At 24.1% G+C, this 20,783-nt stretch overlaps 1 protein-coding gene across 5 annotated transcripts; it reads right to left on the bottom strand.

Moving 5' to 3' along the window:
- Positions 1-928: 928 nt before the first annotated feature.
- Positions 929-19,147, bottom strand: LOC103580873 (E3 ubiquitin-protein ligase RNF38). 5 transcript variants are annotated; one of them, XM_008562786.2, is made up of 7 exons: positions 18,363-19,147; positions 11,895-12,349; positions 9,301-9,526; positions 7,413-8,528; positions 6,376-6,743; positions 5,928-6,234; positions 929-4,242 (listed from the first exon to the last, which is right to left on the bottom strand). In XM_008562786.2, the coding sequence occupies exons 2-7, from the start codon at positions 12,140-12,142 to the stop codon at positions 4,138-4,140; spliced, it is 2,370 nt and encodes a 789-aa protein (XP_008561008.1). In that variant the 5' UTR covers positions 12,143-12,349; positions 18,363-19,147; the 3' UTR covers positions 929-4,137. The 5 variants fall into 5 exon arrangements, with proteins under 5 accessions (XP_008561008.1, XP_008561010.1, XP_008561009.1 ...); XM_008562788.2 differs by having other exon boundaries at positions 5,928-6,198; XM_008562787.2 differs by having other exon boundaries at positions 7,419-8,528.
- Between the last annotated feature and the right edge of the window lie 1,636 nt (positions 19,148-20,783).

Below are 20,783 nucleotides of genomic sequence, written 5' to 3'. Positions count from 1 at the left end.
ATAAAAATAACTACTCAATATATATATAGATACATATATCAAAAGCACCTACAATCAAAATACTAATAATAATAATAATAATTACAATAATTAATTATTATTTCTTTTTAATGTTTTTATACATTTTTTTTCTTGGCCATAAAAACTAATAAAAAAATTATTTATTTTTTAAAGCTTTAATTGTTTACATGACACATAACTCATTAATCAATTAATTAATAATAAAAAATTATGATAATAAAATTTTTAACAATTGATCTTTTTTTTTTTTTTCTTCATTTTTTTACAAATTGTATGTAAACTAATAATAAATGGTAATTGGTAATTGGCAATTTTTTTTTTTACATTAAGCAAATACGTATTTAATTAACAAATTAATTATTATTAATTACTAATGTATAATTACAAATTAAAAAAATTCCACTGGTTTAATTTTTTTTTTCTATTATTAATAATAGTTATTAATAATTAACATTATTGATTAATTAATAATTGAAGTGAACAAAGAACTGAGACAAAATAATTTTTTTAATCAAAAGAACAAAAAAAAAAAAATTGCACATTTAAATTTAATTAGTTTGCGTAATTTAATTTAATTAATCACAAGTAAATTAATTGTTTCTTAATAATTTTTTTTTTTTAATACGAAAAAGAAAAAAATTATTATTTTTATCACAGTATTAATTAAAGAGGCCTCATTTTATTTATTATTTTTATTTAAATTAATTAATTAAAAAAAAATTATTTGTCTCGTAAATAATAATTATGGCAAAAGAAATGAGTAGCTTATAATAATTAAAGTTAATTACATAAATTAAACAAAATGATATGTTTATTTGTTTAGTAATTTTTTTTCTCGAATGATTCATGTTTTTTTTTTGTTTAATTAATTATATAATTATTTAACTTTACTAATTATACTAATTACCTACTATTGATTACTTGCAATAAATGTAATTTAAATTTAAATTTAAATTTAATTTTTAATATGAATTTAATTATACATGAATCTATTAGTAGCAGCATATTTATTATTTAAATTAAAATGTAAAAATATTTCATGATTATATAAATTAGTCATTTATGAAAATATTTTAAGTTAAATGTTTTACCACACATATCATGTTTACATTTTTGAATTTTTTTTTTTATAAAATTGTATTATAATCATTTAAAAAAAAATACTCAGATATGATCATATATGAATAATTATATTTGATGAGATACGAAATATGATCCTGTATGATACAAAATATCATCATATCTGATATATGATCATATATTGTGTATGCGATCATATCTGATATATGAGCATATATGATGTATGTGACCATATCTGATACATGATCAAATACTATGTATGTGATCATATCTATTATCATATATAATCATCTCTGTTATCATATATGGCCATATCTGATATATATGAGCATATCTGTTATCATATGTGATCATATCAACTGTCATTTATGATATCGAAGATGGTCATATACATCAGATATGAATATTATGGTATCAGATACGATCATATACATCACATATGATTTTTTATGATATCATATACGATCCTATACTATCTGACCTAATCATATTTATATTTATTAATGATTATACATCATTTTAAATATGACCATATACGATACCATATAAGATCATATATTATCTGATATAATCATGTTTGAATTGACAAATGATCATGTCTGATACCATATATAATCATATATCATGTACCATTTTATATAAATTTGTATATGATCATATCTGAATACTTTATCTTGATTATCATTATCTGCAACTACATATTAATCATATATTTATAAAAATTGATTTATTGCTTAAACTATCAGTTTTAGGTTAAATGTGAACTCAACCTATTTTATTCAGAATTAAATTCTCTAAAAAATTATTCTTATTCATTTTTATCATATTTCCAAGAGTTTAACTACAAATTAAAATTTAGTAAGCGAATAATTTTTAATGATTTAGACAATATTACAATTTTCATGACTAATTTATATAATCATTTTTTTTACTTAAGCAAAAAAAAAAATAATAAAAAACTTCCCATTGAATCCATTTTTTTAAAATTACATGTTACGTATATGCGTTTGTACCTTTTTTATATTTTTCAATACTTTTTTTTTATAAGTTTTGTTTGGGAATATACATTTATATTTTTTCTGTTAACATATTTTTAATTATTTATAAGTTCCATTTTCATTCTTAAATGGTTTTTTAAACATGTCAGATATTTTTTTTCGATTGATATTTTTTCAATGCAAAGGCACCCGCTCCAGAATATCATCATGATTCAATGTAATAAAATAATATTATTATTATTTTATAATAGTAATAGTAATAATAATAACAATAATAATAATAATAATAATAATAATTAGTGACAATATATAATTGTTTATAATTTAATTATATTTAAAAAAAAAAAATCAAAAAAGCGACGAATTTTTTTTTTTTTGTTAATTAATATCAAAATATTTAGAAAAATAATTGAATATTAGTTTTTTACATATAAAAATTAATAACAATTTTAAGAAATTAATATTTTTATAAACAATTTTAAAATAGCCACTAAATAATTTGTTCCTAATAAAGCCAATTAAATAATAATAATAATATGATTAATAATAATAATAATAATAATAATAATAATAATAATAATAATAATAATAATAATAATAAAAATTCAAATAGAGAAAGTACAAGTGAGTATTTAAATGATTGTATTAATTAGTAAATTACTTTTAAAAAATTTGTATGTGCATAAAAAGATAGAGAATTAGATGCGCTTTAAAACGAGTACCCACAAGCTATACTTTCAAAAATTTCCATATATATAAATTCTAATATATATATTAAAAATTTTTAAAATAACTATAGCTTGTTGGTATTCGTTTGAAAGCACTTTCGATTCTCTATTTATCTAAGTATGAAAAAAAAAAATATTTTTTGAAATCAAATAAAAATTTTCAAAAACGAATTTTCGAATTACTAAAAAAATTTTTAAACCTGCAGAGAGATAAGAAATTAAACGCCTTTTTAAACGAGTACCGACAAGCTATACTTATTCTTCAATTTTCCAGATGCATATATATAAACCCGTTATTAAAATATATGTATATCTAAAAATTTCTAAAAAATAAGTATATCTTGTTTGTACTCATTTGAAAGGGCATTGAATTTCCTACAAACTTCCACTTTAAAAAGTTCATTTCCACTCATACCTTCTGAGTAAGAAAAAAAAACTTAAATGTTAGTCTAAAATTTAAAAATCTCATTATCAAATCAACTTAATAAAAAAATAATTATATTAATATATAATATATAAACATTTAAATACGATAATCTACAACTTCTAATCTATTAATTAAAATTTATCATTTTTTTTTCTCTAGTTACTTAATATTTTATAAATTCACTACTTAAACAAGAAAAAAAATAATAATAATTAATAAACTCACGGCTACATTTTTTTACACACTCATTAATTACCATCTATCCTAATCATCTAATTAATTAATTTATTTATTTACATACGATGCAAAAAAAAAACTAATAAAGCTCAGAAACGAAAATATACAAATGTATTTAAATCGTTATATTTTTTTCAATTGTTTAAAACCCTCTTTACTTTTTGTAACCACAAATAATTGTAATAGTACTAGTATTTTTTTTCTTTTTCATTTTTTCTTGCAAACGGACGGAGGAACGCGTTTAGATGCACGTAAAATTTAGCTGAATTTACATATTTATACATTATATATGATATATATATAACATATACATATATATATATATTCAATATTATCAATTATTAATAATTATTATTATTATTTAGTTTTCATTACCATTAATTTTATATTATTATTAATTATTAAGAATTTAATGTTTTTTTTTTAATTATTATCAATAATCAAAAATTATTTTATTTGATCTCATTAATTTTATTATTATTATTTAAAGACACACTCAATATATATATATATACATAAATATATATTTATATATTTATGTATATTTATAGCATGAAAAAATAGGCACCCAATTGGGACGTATTACTAATAATAATAATGATAATAATAATAATAGCTAATGTTAAAGTACATGTGATATTGTAGGTCATTCCCCGCTTGTAGTACTACTACTTCCTCCACCATTAACTCCTGTGGTGGTACCAAAGTAATCAGCAGCATCACCACGACAGATTGGACATGTTCGATTTGACTGTAATATACAATGATATATTAATAGATATGATAAGTAAATAAACAAATACAGAATTTTCTTGTTGGTAAAAACCCGCGAAATTTAAAAAAAATGATTGCGAAGTTGATGATAATTTTGACAATTGAAATGAATATTGTAGTTGAGAAAATACAAAAAAATTATAAAAGTTCATATATTGTTATAGGGTAGGAGTACCATTTGTGGTCCATTTTTGGGCACTTAATACTTTGTTTTAATTTATGGAAAAGTATGAAATAAAATTTCCATTGTAACAGTGTGATAAAAATTTTAAGTGGCCTACAAAAAGAATTTTTTTATTTTTTTTTTTGGAACTCATTCCTATTTTCGTACTGTAATGCATCCTCTCAACTTTAGCAATGCAATATATATATATTTCATGAAAAATAATAATATTTTCGACCTTATACATAAATAGACGGAGATAAGCAATAACGTGTCAACTAACATATACGTCATTTTGAGAAAATTCGGTTCAAAAATTTAAAACTATTTTTAATAAAATTTATCTGGAAATTATTAGAGCAGAAATTGCTTCCATGTGTTTTATCAATCATGTTTAGAAAAGAAAATATAACAGTTTGAGGATCTAAAATAAGCAAATCCATAAAAAATCAACTAAAATTTTGTATTATGAATTATAAAATAGCGAATCTAATTATCAAAAAACGTTTCATAAGACGACTCAGTTTTGCAAAATTACTAATCGTACTTGTCTATTAAATCCAGTTAATCTCAAGTAACCTGACACTGTACTGCTAAAATAATTACAGCAGAAATATTGTAACGTAAAAAGTTAATTACAAAAAAATTAAAAACTTGTAATAAGAAAAGTTTATTTATTATTTGTTGCAATAACGCAGCAAATTACTTGAATTTTAATTCTAGTTAATGACAGGTCCTCTGCAATCTAGTATTTAAACTCAAGTTACTTAACTCGATTTTACAAAAATTTTTATCCCAGATAATTTATTTGTGTCAATAATTTTTTTTATTTTATAATTTACAAAAATTTTTTTTAACGCCAGATTACTCTAAAAAATTTTTTGAATTACTTACTGCCTCCAGTTATTGATGAATCTTTACGTAATGGATGTCTTTGACGTCTTTTTTTATATTTATTTAACATTTTATATATACTCATATATAATAAATATATTTATAATAATTGTATTAATTAATTAATTATTAATAATTAATATAAAATTATTATTTTTATTTATTTTTATAATTTGGAGATTGATTTTTTTTAGTGAAATTTTAAATTGAAATTTAAATAAGTTTATTTATTATTCGTTGCAATAATGCAATAAATTACTTGAATTTTAATTCTAATTAATGACTGGCCCTCTGTGATCTAGTATTTAAACTCAAGTTGCTCGACTGAATGTTACAAAAAATTTTATCCCCGATAATTTATTTTTCAACAATTTTTTAAATTTTACGGTTAAAAAAGTCCTTTAGTTACTAAGGAATCGTTTAGTACAAAAATATTAAAAATCGATTTTTTGTCGGCTGACACGTCATCGCTGATCTCCGTCCATCAATAAAAAATTTTTAAACCGCGATAAATAATTATATTCAAACCACCAACCAGTAATACTTACATTAATTTTCTCCCTGCTTATAAAAAAAGGAAATACAAAAAAATAATAAAAACTCACCTTAAGCCATTTGTCAATACACTTTGAGTGAAATTCGTGTGAGCATGGTAGCACTCTGAGTGACTGAGGAGGTTCGAAATCACACATACAGACGACGCAATTTGTCTGATCGCCTTGATGAGTCTCAGCATTAAATTTGTATGACGGCAACTGTTCAACTTCAGCACGTGTAAGACCTCGTGGTTTGGCTTCACCGAGTCGCTCAGCAAGTGACAGTAGTGCCTCGTAATTTTCGGTTTCAGCGGACTCGGGTGATGATAATTCTGCTTGGCTGTATGACGATAATGGTGGATTACTAAACATTGCCCTTAAATTAATAAAACAACTAATTAATTAATTAAATTAATTGCATTTAATCAAAAACAACATTTAATTTAATTAATTAATTAATTTTCCATGGGTAGAGAGACAGATAGATAGATATCATTTTATCTTTTCTGCTACTTACAAGAAATGGAAAAGTAGTCCGGGATAAGTTGATGGTGGCATTGGCGGTGCGCCTCCACCGCGGGTCCATCTTGTGTGGGAATTAGGTCGCTGGGGGTTTCTGTTACGTTGTGCTGCAGGACGTCGAGTGCGGGATTGCAGCAATTCCATTTGATTATTACGCGTTTCGGAGAGAAACATTGGCGGTGGTGATGTTACTTGAGCTGCCAATGCTGGCGGTGAGTACGAGTGGGATAGAGTAAGTGAGGGCGGTGGTTGTGGTTGCGGCGCTTGAGGACCTGGTGGACCATTACCTCCCACACGATGTGGGTGCGGATGATGGTGATGGTGGAGATGCGGTCTTTCTATTAATTCTAATTCAACTTCTCGCTGTTGTGAAATAAAAATTTTTTTTTATTTTTATTTATTATTTAATTATTGATTTTGTTAGATATTTTTTTTTATTTAAGTCATAGTTATCGGTGGTGATGAATTCGTGATTGAATTTGCTGGAGTTTGAGTACCCACATCGATAAATTTGCGTCACAAAAAAATTTAGTTAACATTTTTATTCATTTAGTATTTTTTTTTTAATGGTATTTCGTGAAAAAGCTTGTCAGTGCGAGTAAAAAGAGTACCCACAAGATAAATTTTTAAAAAAGTCATCAAAAACAAAATGGCGGCATAATTATTAATTATAATTAATCAATTATTTTTTTTAACATATTCTTGTAGGTACTCGTTTTACACAGAATTTTATAAGGAATTAGAAACTTAAATTATTTTTTATAAAAAAAAAAAATTATAAAAATATTTTTGGTTTTTGAAAAATTTGAAAAAAATATTAATTCAGTTAAATTTGTGGTAAAAAATCCTCTCGTTTGAGTACCCACAAGATATATTTTTAAAAAAGTCATAAAAAACAAAATGGCGGCTTAATAATTAATAATTACAATAAATTAATTGTAACATATCATTGTGGGTACTCATTTAACGTAAAATTGAACAGGCAATCCGACTATAAATTAAAAAATAAAAAAAAATAAAAATTCACATTACCATTACCTGCTGAGGTAACTGATGATGAGTTGGATAATGAGCCGTGTGAACAGTAGGCGGAGGATGAGGATGTAACCCAGCGACTCCTGAAGGAGCAGCATAGCCTCTCGGTGTCGCGGCAATTAAATTGTGTCCAGAAGGAGGTGGCGGTCCAGCTTGATAATGTGTATGATGATGATGATGAGTAACCTGACACGAGTGAGCGAATGCATGTGCAGTTGGTGCAGCATATATGCTGTGTAATTGACAAGGTATCCTATGATGAAAACCAGTGGTAGCACCCGCTGGATGCCAAATGGGTTCCCCACTGACTGTAACACCAAGACCGGAGACTCCAACTTGTCCAACTTCAACAACAACCGGGTTATTGGTACCAGTTGACGGATGATGGCCAGTTCCTTGTTGAATTGGATGCTGGTGTCCTTGAGGATGTCCGTTACCATGTAGACCATGATGTCCATGGAGATTGTGATGAGTATTGTGTAACCCATGGATGTTACCATGATGCAAATTGTTGTTATGGAGATTGTGGTGCGGACCATGTAGATGTTGCGGCATTCCAGGTATAAATGGGTAAGACAACGTGAAGGAATCAGTGTAACGCGGGTACCGATTTCTTATTGGTGGGCTACCACGTGTCGCTATATGATTACGTGGTGACCGTCTCTGGGGAGCTGATAATTCCCATGGTGCTGCATTTGAAAGCAGAGGTGGCGATTGAGTCGAAGATGTTGATTCTTGCTGCTGTTGATGATGTCCTGGAGGCTGCTGATGGTGGACTTGCTGCTGCTGGTGATGGACAGGATGATTTTCTAAATTACCTGGACCAATTGGACCTGGTCCACCATTGGCTACTCCTACGTTGATATTGGGACCACTGACTCCGGCGTTGCGGGATATGCGACGACGTTTACGTGATGGAGATTCACTCTTACGGCCCTCGGGTGTGTCCAGTGGCGACTGACGGTAGTAAGCTGGAGATGCTTGCATTGAAACATTGGGACTTAAGGCTGATAGTTGATTTGCTGTTTGCGGAGCTCGGCGGTATTCGAGATCAGCATTTACGCTTAGTGTTGGACTTAGATTCATCAGTGGGCCACGCATCGTAGATGTGTCCTGTAAATTTTTGTTAATTTAAGATTTTTTGAGTTGATAACTAGAGATGGAATTGATAATTTTTTTCTTCAATCGATATCCCAGAGATGAGAAAATATTATTATGTTGGTAAAAATTTTTAAAATTGACACAGAAAAAAGTTATGGCCAAAAAATGAATGTGTGGAATCGGCGGGAAATTTAAAAAAAAAGTTTTTTTTTAATAATGATAATTTTTAAATTTTGAACTCGTGGATTAGAAGCTAAAGGTCTAAAGATTTAAAAAATGATTTAAATGTTTAAATGTGGTAATAAAAATATTGATTTTTAGACAAATTTTGATTATTTGATGTTTGAAAAATTTGAATTTAAAATTCGATTTTTTTTTTTTTCAAATGGAAATAAAACAAGAAATAATAAAATTTTTTTTTTAAATAATTAGAAAATTTTTAAAATACGGAATTTTTGAATTTTGAACTCGTGAGTCAGAAGCTAAAGATCTAAAGATTTAAATAATGATTTAAATTTTTTAATCTGGTGATAAAAATATTAATTTTTAGACAAATTTTGATTGTTTGACATATAAAAAACTTGATTTTTTTTTTCAAATAAAAATAAAATAAGAGATATTTTAAAAATTTTTTCTAGAGTGGATATTTATTAAAAAAAAAATTGTAATGAAAAATTACAAGGACAAAAAAAATTAGGGAAGAGTGTAAGTGATTTTAACTAGTAGGTTTAATTATTAATTATTGAAGAGAATTAATTGGAAGATGATTGAAGATGTAAATTACCTGGCCACAGATATTGATACGTAATGGCGGCGAAATAGGTCGACGATGATTAGGAGTGAGATCGGATGTGAAATGAGACGAAGATGACGGTTGTGATGACGGAGTCGGTGGTGGCTGAGCAACGCGATTTGTGTGTGATGGGGGCTTGTAAGCTACGTTGGCATTATTTGGGCCATGGTAGACATCTTTTACCGTTGGGTTAGACGATGAACTTACTCCCGAATCTCTGAAAAATCAAAAAATATATATTATTAATAAAATTTATTACTTCATTATTGAAAAATCAGTAAGGCAAAAAAATAAAACTATTATTATTGTTATAATTTTTTACATTTAAAATTAATTAAGCAGTTTTTATAACTACCAAAAACCAATTAATTGTAATATTTAGTATAAATCAACCCTCTATTTAATTTTTGAAATTAATATTTTCAGTTACAACTCTTGATTTGAAATTGAGACATGAAAGGTCAGTTGTTTATACAATTTAATTATAATTTATTTAATGAGCTTTGTAATTTTATGGAAAAATTTATAAAATATAAATGTTTTATTATTATTTTAAATATGATAACTATTGAGGAGATTTTGAAATAAATAATTTGTGGAGTCTCGCACGAAATAATAAATAAAATACATCAATAATAAAACAAGTAAATTAAATAATTTGTAATTTCTTATATTCATAAGTTATATTAATCATAAGTTATTAAAAATATTAATTAATGTAGTTATTAGGATTTTAAATATCTATTAATTTTTATGCGCTATTATTTAGTATTTAAAATATTTAAAACGTCGTCATACGTTTAGTTATTGAAATAAATATAATTTTTTAAATTAATTCTAGATAATAATTATTTACAGAAAGTATATACATGGTTTAAAGTCATAATTTAATCATTTTCACTGCATTGATAACAACAATGTAACGAGGATCTTACTGAGTATGACCCGTAAATTTATTTACAGAAAAAAAAATTAAATAATAATCTAAAAATAATCTAGTATCCAAATGAAAAATGAAATGGACCCCTAAAAAAAAAATTTTTCAAATATTTTTGGACACACAAATTTACAATAAATAATTTGTCGCGCGCTATTTTTAAATCCGGGCACTGGTTTAATTATCCCAGTAATTTTGTAAATAAAACCTGTCTCATCCTAGCTATAAAAAGGTAAAATAATGAACAAAATTTTTCTCCAACCCTTACAATTCGCAAGTCAGATATTCTGTGTCGATAAAGAAGATTAGAGTAAAAAAAAATAGATAAAAGCATTCAAGTATCACACAAAAGTAAACATGCAATTAAATAGGGTAAAATAATAGTATATAGATATAAATTACTTAAAATAATCAACAATCTTACCCCGATTAAAATATAAACTTATCAGATAAAATAAATAATTAAAAATAAAAAATGGAGGACTGTACTTAATATAAATATATATTACTGTTATATTATTAATAGGAATTGTTAAAAAAATTATTTAAAATTATCAGTTGATAAAATTAAGCATTAATTTATAAATATTAAAAGTATAATAATTAAAAATTAAATAATTGGACGTAGATAAGCAGTAACGTGTCAACCCAGAGAAAATTAATTTGTGATATTTCTGTACCAAATGATTCTTCAGTAACTAAAGGCCAGTCATTAACTAGAATGAAAATTCAAATAATTTGCTGTTATTGCAACAAATAATAAATAAACTTATTTAAATTTCAATTTAAAATTTCGCTAAAAGAAATCAGTCTCCAAATTATAAAAATAATAATTTTATATTAATTATTAATAATTAATTAATTGATACAATTATTATAAATATATTTATTATATATGAATATATATAAAATGATAAATAAATATAAAGAAAGACGTCAAAGACATCTATTACGTAAAGATTCATCAATAACTGGAGGCAGTAAGTAATTCAAAAAAATTTTTTTGAGTAATCTGGCGTTAAAAAAAATTTTGTAAATCATAAAATAAAAAAAATTATTGACACAAATAAATTATCTGGGATAAAAATTTTTGTAAAATCGAGTAAAGTAACTTGAGTTTAAATACTAGATTGCAGAGGACCTGTCATTAACTAGAATTAAAATTCAAGTAATTTGCTGCGTTATTGCAACAAATAATAAATAAACTTTTCTTATTACAAGTTTTTAATTTTTTTGTAATTAACTTTTTACGTTACAATATTTCTGCTGTAATTATTTTAGCAGTACAGTGTCAGGTTACTTGAGATTAACTGGATTTAATAGACAAGTACGATTAGTAATTTTGCAAAACTGAGTCGTCTTATGAAACGTTTTTTGATAATTAGATTCGCTATTTTATAATTCATAATACAAAATTTTAGTTGATTTTTTATGGATTTGCTTATTTTAGATCCTCAAACTGTTATATTTTCTTTTCTAAACATGATTGATAAAGCACATGGAAGCAATTTCTGCTCTAATAATTTCCAGATAAATTTTATTAAAAATAGTCTTAAATTTTTGAACCGAATTTTCTCAAAATGACGTCTATGCTGGTTGACACGTTATTGCTTTTCTGCGTCCAAATAAGGGTTAGGCAACAAAATACCCATTATGATATCGTGCCGATGCTCCCTGACGATAGGGGTACTCCTTATTGTTGTACTGCTGATTATGTTGATTAAGTTGATTGTGAGAATTGTGAGAGTGTTGATGCCAGCTTGAGCGGTTATGACTATGGCTGTGACTCGTTGGAGCTGAACGTGCTAATGCTGGCCCTGATCCTGATCCACCACCAACATTACGATACCGTCCCTGCATACTCATGCCCCGATGATGTTGATTACCCGGATTCATTATTTATTATTTTTTTGTCCAAAGACTCTCGTTCTTTATTTTCTTATTTTATTTAATTTTCTTGCGTCTACGTCTAGTTTATTTTCTTTATTTTTGTTCAAATTTCTAGACGTTCTTTTAAATATCCAGGATATGCCGAGTTGATATCGTTGCCCTCTCACACTTTTTAATCGGTTTCAGCTGCTGCCGAGGGCCAACAACAGCAACCTGTAGTGATGATACATTATCATGCACTATATATATTTATCAATATATTTTTAAAATTTTATTGTTTTTTTTTTCAAATAAATTAAAATTGATTTTTTTGTTAGTAATTATAATTAATCAGTAATTAACTACATTTAAATTAAAATTAATAAATTAAATTTTTTTTATTTTCCCCCATTTTTTATTTTTATTTATTATGTTATCTTATAATTAACTTTTGTAAATTTATTAAGCGATTAATTACATGCAAGTAAAATAAATAATTTAATTTTCATGCGTGAGAAAAAATAATAAATAATATAAACTATTAATTAAGACTTGTGGTAAATAAATTTGAATTCAAAATTTCTATGCTCAAGAATAGATAGTAGAAATAGTGTAAGATTAAATTAAAATATGAAATAATTAGTATAGTTGAATTTGTTGTCAATTTTCATGAAATTTAAGTACCCACATCGATATATTTTTATGAATGTTAAAAATTCAAAATGGCGAATATTAATAATTCAAAATTTATAAATAATTAATATCATAATAAAATATATCGATGTGGGTACTCAAACTCGAGGAAATTTTGAGAACTTTTCAAAATTACTTTTAATTTTTCCTGAAAAAAATTTTAGTTTTCAAAATTTCGATTTTTTCCAATGCAAATAATTTTTGAATATGTAATAAGTTTTGAAAATTTTTATCGATATCAAGTTACTGGTAAAAAATCCTCATGTTTGTACCCACATGAATATATTTAAAAAAAATCCAAATATAAAAAAAAATTAATAAATAAAAGGACCAATTGTTATTTTTAAAAAAAATATTAGTATTGGTACTCATTTTTCTCAGGAAAAATATATATTTATAAATCATATGCACATTTAAATAAAAAATTGTAAGAACTTAAATGTCATATCTATTAATATAAAATAAAAACCATAAATTTATAATTATCCCAAAAATTAACTAATCCCACAATACACTGAAGTAATTTTAAGTATCGTCACGTCTTTAAGTGATAAAATTTAAAAATAAATGAATTTTACGGTCGATAGTTTATAAACAATTAAAATATTAAAATTATTTATTAACACACAATTGTTAATTACACGGTTTAAGTATTATTCAAAATAAATTTAGGGAAATCCCAATTGTTACTTTAAGCCTGAAGACAAAATTTATCGCCCGCATCATTAAGCAAAGAGATTTCGGCAATAAAATTTTATTTACTAATAGTTGGCAGCTATAGGACACTGCTGAGTAAATAGTGTGTACTTATTTATCCCGTACTTAAGGGTGTACTTAAATAAATTTATTCATCTTTACTTAGAGAACTGGGAACTCAGTCTTACGCTTCTCTACTGAATTTTGTTATGGGATGAAAGATTTTAAACCGTAAGAAAAATTCATGGGACAGCCGTACAATATAAATCTTTACTTCAATCTGTAAAATCTTTAACTCACGGCCCTTATGGTTGTAGCACACACACACACACATATATATATATATATATATATATATATATATATATATATATATATATATATATATATATATATATGTATACATTGTAAATATGTATAGTATTTCTACCCCTATAAAAGGTCTTAGATGAATTTCAGAATGAAAGCAACAATAGTTTGGGTTTTTTTTTCCTTAAATCCTCAGGTATAATTTTATTTCAACAAAGTTCATATATTTTTATAAAAATTTTACTTTGCCTGCTTTGATAAATCTGGGTTTTTTTTGAATAAAAAAAAAATTGAATTTATTTTATTAAAGTTTGGAATCAAATTTACATTGAACTTTATTTATGTTAAGATAACTCAGAAACTAACAAGTTTAAGTAAAAGTTTGATAAGAAATTTTTTAAAGGAAATTAAATTATCTATAAATTTGTCTATATAAGTTTTTATCGTATCTTTGATAGTTGGCTAGTAATTTTTAGTTTTGAGTTAAAAAAAACTTTTTAACGGAAAAAATTTATCTGACTAAAGTATTGACCAGAGAATTGAAATTGTGATTTAAATATTGGAGATATGATAAAAATGGTCTGAGATAAAATTCTAGGAAATTTAATTATCTACAAAAAATATATCAATGATTTTTTACGTAGAATCAATAGTTTTTGTATAAATTTGATTCAAATAATAAAATATATAATATACTCCAAAAATGAATTTTTGAATTTTTGTCTAAATTTGAAATTTAAATTGTCGAATAACTAGTAGAGATATGACAAAAATGTATCATAACAATTTTGTAGGAAATTTAATTCTCTATAAAAAAGGTCTCTATAAATTTTTACGTAAAATTGTTATTTTTTTATAAATTTGATTTTTAAGACAACTAGTATAGTGATGAAAAAAAAAATAAAAAAAGAATTTAAAATTTTGAGAAATATAAACTCGTAATAATATTTAATGGGAGTAAAAAATATATGTGGATATAGGTATATCTCGTTACTATGGGTCTGTAAAATATAATGGAAAACGTTTAATGGTATGCCTACCACCTGCTGCTTTTCTGCCCATGAGTTTAAAAAAAAAACCAGCTGATATTCAAGAAAAAAGGGAACATGTGTATGAGAATGAGTGAGTGAGAGATTTAAATGACAGTGAGTAAGAAGTAGAAAGAAAAAAAATATATAAAATGGGAATAAGAGAACGAGGGGAAATATAAAAGTGAGAAATTTGAGGTTGAGATTAGAAAGAAAAATCTTTTGGAATTTTTTTTTTCTTCAGAATTTATCTCGACCTATTTTTATATTTTTTTTTTTTCTTATCAAACCCATAATAATTGATGGTGTTTAAATAGATAAAATTAGTCATCACGTGTGTCAATGATAAATAAAAATTTATATTGAATTATTTAATTTGTAAAAAAATAAAAAAGTTTTTAATAAAAATTTTATTGAAAATTATTCAATAGTAATTTTATTTTAAATTTTCATTATGGAATTTTACCAAAAATTCTTCAATGAAAAATTTTTAATTCAAATTCATTTAAAATTTTAGTTTAAATTTTTGAATAAAAATTTTATTGAAAATTTATTTATTGAAATTTCTTAAAAAATTTTTTTGTGAAAATTACATAAAAAATTCTCTAATATAAATTTTTTTAAAAATTATCCATTCGGAGTTTTACTCCAAATTTAGAAATCAGAATTTTACACAAAATCTTTTCATAAAAATTTCACTCAGAATCTTCGTAAAAAAATTTTATCCAAAATTTTCTCTCATAAATTTTATAGAAAATTATCCATTCGGAGTTTTATTCTATTTTTTATTTTTTAATTCTTAACTCAAAATTTTAATTAAAAATAATCCAATTAAAACTCCATTAAAAATTTTTAAATAAAGTTCCATTGAACTCAAGCTATAAATATATTCTCAATAATTAACAATAAAATTTTTAATTATTTTCTAAAAATAAAAATATCGTTAACAGAACCATAAAAAAACTTATTTAAAAAAAAATAGTTCATTGATTTGAAATAAAAAAAAAAAATAATAATAATAATAACAAAAAAATATTACTGTAAAAAATAAACTTCCGCTGCAGCCATAAGAAAATTTTTCCTTTATCACGTCAAATAAAATACAAAAATAAAAAAAAACGAATTTCACTATAAAATTTCCACACTTATCAAGAACACCAACAAAGTATTGTATTGTATTTAATTTAAATTACGAAATACTGCGTGTATTTCATAGTTTACTCAACATTACAACATTTGTACACTCATTTTAAATAAAAAAAAAAAACCATATGCACTGAACAACAAATAAATAAATAAAATGAGTTATGAGCACAAAGTATTAATCACTGATAACTTGATAATTAAAAGTTAAGTTAACAAACTTCGTAATGAATATTTATTTAAATAAAAATTTAAATATTTTAAATAACTGTTCCAGTCTGTAGACCCTCTTACTCAACACTCGACCCTTAACTGAACCCTACTCTAGACTAAAAATTGTTATTAGTAATGAAGAGCCTGAATGTTGGGTTGTGCCTTTTCAGGTCTAGAGGCTCTACAGTTTCTAGATATACTGTTGGTGAGTAAAGAAAAATTTCTGATGTGAACAGACGGCATGGACGACCAGATTGTAATACTTTTAAGTGGGGATACAATCGCGTATATATTTTTAACATGGGCCCATTTTATTTATTTATTTATTAAATAAATTATTTCATTTATTTTAAAAATTTTCTTGGATTAATTTATTCAATTTTTTTTATTTTTCAGTTTGCTTTCAAAATTTATTCAAAGAAAAATGAGACATCTGTTATGACGCTTTCTTAACATGTGTTGGATGTTGTATATATTTGTATGTATATGGATATATATGTGAGTGGGTGTGTGTGTGGGTGAACTGTAAATGTATTGAAATTCTTTGGGAAAGTGAGTTTTGGTACGTGACTGTTAATTTTACATAACTGATTCGTGAATAGAGAAACAAAGGATGTTAATTTATTTATTTAATATTTTTTTTAAATAAATTAATGAGATTAAAAAAAAAATTGAATTTTAGAAAGTACTTGAGAATTTGGAGTAAAATTTCGTGAAGTTTGAGTACTCACATCGATATGTTTTAATTATTAAATTTATATCAGAAAAATTGTTATAAAAAAAAATATATATATATGAAAAATAAATTTAATGGTTTTTTGGAGCACAGGGGTGTTGGTACTCTTTTTTCTGGAAATTTTATCAACTGTTCAGAGCTAATATTCAAATTTGTGAAAAAATTAATTTTTTTTTTTTTTTTTCTTTTTTTTTTTTCAATTTGACAAAAGCGATGATTTAATTCCATTGCTGATAAAATTCTTTTTTATTTGAGTACCCACACTGATATTTTTTAATAAATATATAAGAACATTTAAAATATATACTTTATAAATAATTAATTGAACAATTAGAATTTTTGTCTAAACATATTGTTGTTGGTACTCATTTTTCTCAAAATTCAATTTTCTATACGAATATTACATTTATTTATTTAAATAAATTATTTTATAAAATAATGAACTTTTTTTTTTCTTAAGTTTAAATAAAAAATTACTATAATTTTCTTGTAGATAAAATTCCCTTTCATTTCAGTACCCACTCTACGATATTTAAATTCCGACCGTTAAAAATACAAAATGGCCGATTTATAAATAATTATTTAATAAATATATAAAATAATAAACTTATAAAAATATTACTGTGGGTATTTATTGAAAACAGATTAAAATTTTCTGTGAAATAAAATTTCAAATTAAAAATTTGTTTAAAAATTTTTAAACAGAAACTTTTTAAAAAATCCAACTAAAAATTCCCCAAAACTAACAAAAGAAATTAAAAAAAAAAAGTGCAATTACACAAAGACAGAAAATTTACCACCCGCTTCACCCACCGTTAAAAATTAAAATTAAATTTAAAAACCACTTACTCAAAAAAATTATTTATCACTCAAAGAAAACAAAGAAAAGTCTTTTAAAAATCAACTATTCCCCATAATATAAAAAAATTTCTATCCAACTAAAAACTCAAATTCAACTAAACATTATTCTGAGGCGTATCTTGACAGCATGATAAAACATTTCACTCTACGAACAGCGCATGCGTAACTTAATTGTCAGACAATACTCATTATAAATAAACAGGAGCATCATAACATTATCATTAAAAGTACATTAGAATTTTAAACTTCAAAATAAAACTAAGCGAAAAAAAATGACAATCAATAATTAAATAAATAATTAATAATTACTCCCTATTACTCAAAGTCAATAAAAAACTAAAATCCATAAATTATTTAAAACAATTAAACTAAAAAAAGAAAGTGAAGTAAAAAAAAATTGATGCGCAAGAAACCTGCGCGTCAGTATAATTTGCATATTAATAAATGTCAATTAAATAATTCATGTAAATTATATTAATATTGATATTTATTATAAATAATAAGTAGTAATAATAATAATTATTATTATTTTAGTAATATTAATAATAATAATAATAATAATAATTACCAAATGAAAGTGAGACACCCAGAGATAATTGAGAGTACAGTAATGGCGATGGCTTCCTTTTTATAAAATCTTGTTTATTTATATATTTTTTTGGATAAATAGTCATATATATACATGCATATATATGTATATTTTCACATATATTATATTATTATTATTAAAGGTATATTTTATTTAAAAATAGTACTCGTTAGATTTAAATTTGTATTTTTTTTTAGATGATTAAATAATAAGTTTGCGCGGCCCCACCCAACGTCATTGTTTTATTTTAAAAAATTAATAAATGTCTATAATATATTTTATAAAATAAAATATATATATTTATATTTAATCACTTATGTAGATCTAAGACACTGGTTAAGTGGAACATGACACACAACTGTCAAAATAATAATAATAATAATGATGATAATAATTATTAAAATTTATAAATGAATATTTAAATTTGAATTTAAATAACACTCGCGGGTTATTTGTTTAAAATTTTTTTACGCGATGTTGAATAATTACTTAATGGATAATATATATTGAACATTATTTTTTATGTAATTTATGTTATTTGTTAATTGATGTGAGAGACGTATTAAAGCGTGAGTCAATAATTTTTTAAGATGGCGATACAAAATTTTTAAATTTTATTTATATTTTAGGTTGAGGCGATTATTTCGTTGAATATGTAATTTATTTATGTTTATTATAATTATTAGTTTTAGATGGTATAATTTTAAACAATAAAAATTAAATAAAAACAATTAATCCGGATTGTGTAGCTCCGGATTTGTGGTTGGTACTGATACTGATAGACAAAGACAATATAAATTTGCAAGAAAGTCAGGCCTGACTTTAAAGAACAAGATACTAGTGACACTGATTTTAAACTACGGCGGGAATTTGATTTAAATTATTTTTTTTTTTTACCAACTTGCATTTGCGCGCGAGTTTTTGAAATTTTAAATTATTTTCTTTAAAGAGTTTCCCAATTCTTGTGGCCAGGCTCGTTTTTTAAAAACTTTAAATGCTTGTTTTAAGTCAACTTTCTTATCCTAAATGTCAATATAATGATGACAAATGAAATTTTTAAAATGTCAACTTCTTTGAAAGTTACCGAAAATTTTAACAAAACGTAATATTAAAAATGTTAGTAAATAGTCATTATAAAATGACGTAATAAATTATGATTAGTCGAGAATAAATAAAAGTTACCACTTCAATGCTGACAATTTCTCTAAAAATGTCAACTAAATGATGACTTTGTTACAGTATTTGAAAGATAACATTGAGTTGTTAAAATTCTATTAACTATTTTAGGAGAACATTTTTTTATATTTTAATGTTAACTTTATTTTGACAATTGATAACTGAAAAATGCTGTCATTGCTTATATCACTCTATATTTAAAAAATAATTGCTGTTTGTCAACTAAACGTTATTAAGTGTATAATCAAAGTGTTATCAAAAAGTTGATAAATTGTTACCATAAAGCTGAAACGTAAAAAAATTCTTTTGGCTGTACATTAGCAGTGAAATTCGTTGAAAAAAATCTGCTTTTTTACATCGGAAGGTTTAAATAATTTTTGATAAAATTTTATTTTAAAAATTTCTCATAAAATTCCAAATGAAAATTTATCATTTGAAAATTTTGAATAAAACTGTTTTTAAAATTTCTGATAAAATTCAAAATCAAGAATTTTTATTTAAAAATCTTCAACCAGATCTTACTCAAGTCTCTTATTTGAATTAAAAGTGACAAATTCAAAATAAGTCATATTTGTATTATAATTTCAATCGTCTAAAAACCCAATCAAAAAATTTTTAAAACCTTTCATTCTTCTAAAAAAAATCTATCAGATATAATTTTCTGTAAAATTAATTAATGTGTTAGTGATATATTTATGTAAAAATAGATAAATATACAGACAAATCAAAAATTGAAAATTTATGATACTGAAGTTATCGACGATAATGAAGTTAGTTGACGTTTAATAATTTTTAGTTTTCTTTTTAAAACGATAAATTAAAAAAAAAACAAATATTTTTAAAAATTGCACTTAGAGTTTTTTAAATTTTCTACATGTGCATACTTTCATTTTTCATTATTTCGCAATTGATTTAAAAAAAAAAATCCGAAAATTGTTGGATATCTGTTAAGTTCAGGATCATAAAAATTTAAATCTCCCGCTAAAAAATTTGAATTAATTTTCCGTCAGATTCCTGCACTTTCCAGATCAATTGCAATATTAAATAACAAATAAGATAATGACATTAAAATTATGATAATTATGAATAAATTTTTGAAAATAAAAATTCAAAAACGGTAAAAAAATAAGACGAATTTAAATACGTAAGTAAACTTAATAGTGATTCATAAAAATAGAAATAAAACAAGTAAATAATTGGAGTGGAAAGTAAAACAACAATGGC

Source organism: Microplitis demolitor, chromosome 4 (genome assembly GCF_026212275.2).
Source record: "Microplitis demolitor isolate Queensland-Clemson2020A chromosome 4, iyMicDemo2.1a, whole genome shotgun sequence".
NCBI classification, from domain to species: domain Eukaryota; kingdom Metazoa; phylum Arthropoda; class Insecta; order Hymenoptera; family Braconidae; genus Microplitis; species Microplitis demolitor.
The sequence above is the reverse complement of the archived record's forward strand: the minus strand, read 5'-3'. Positions and strand labels throughout refer to the sequence as shown.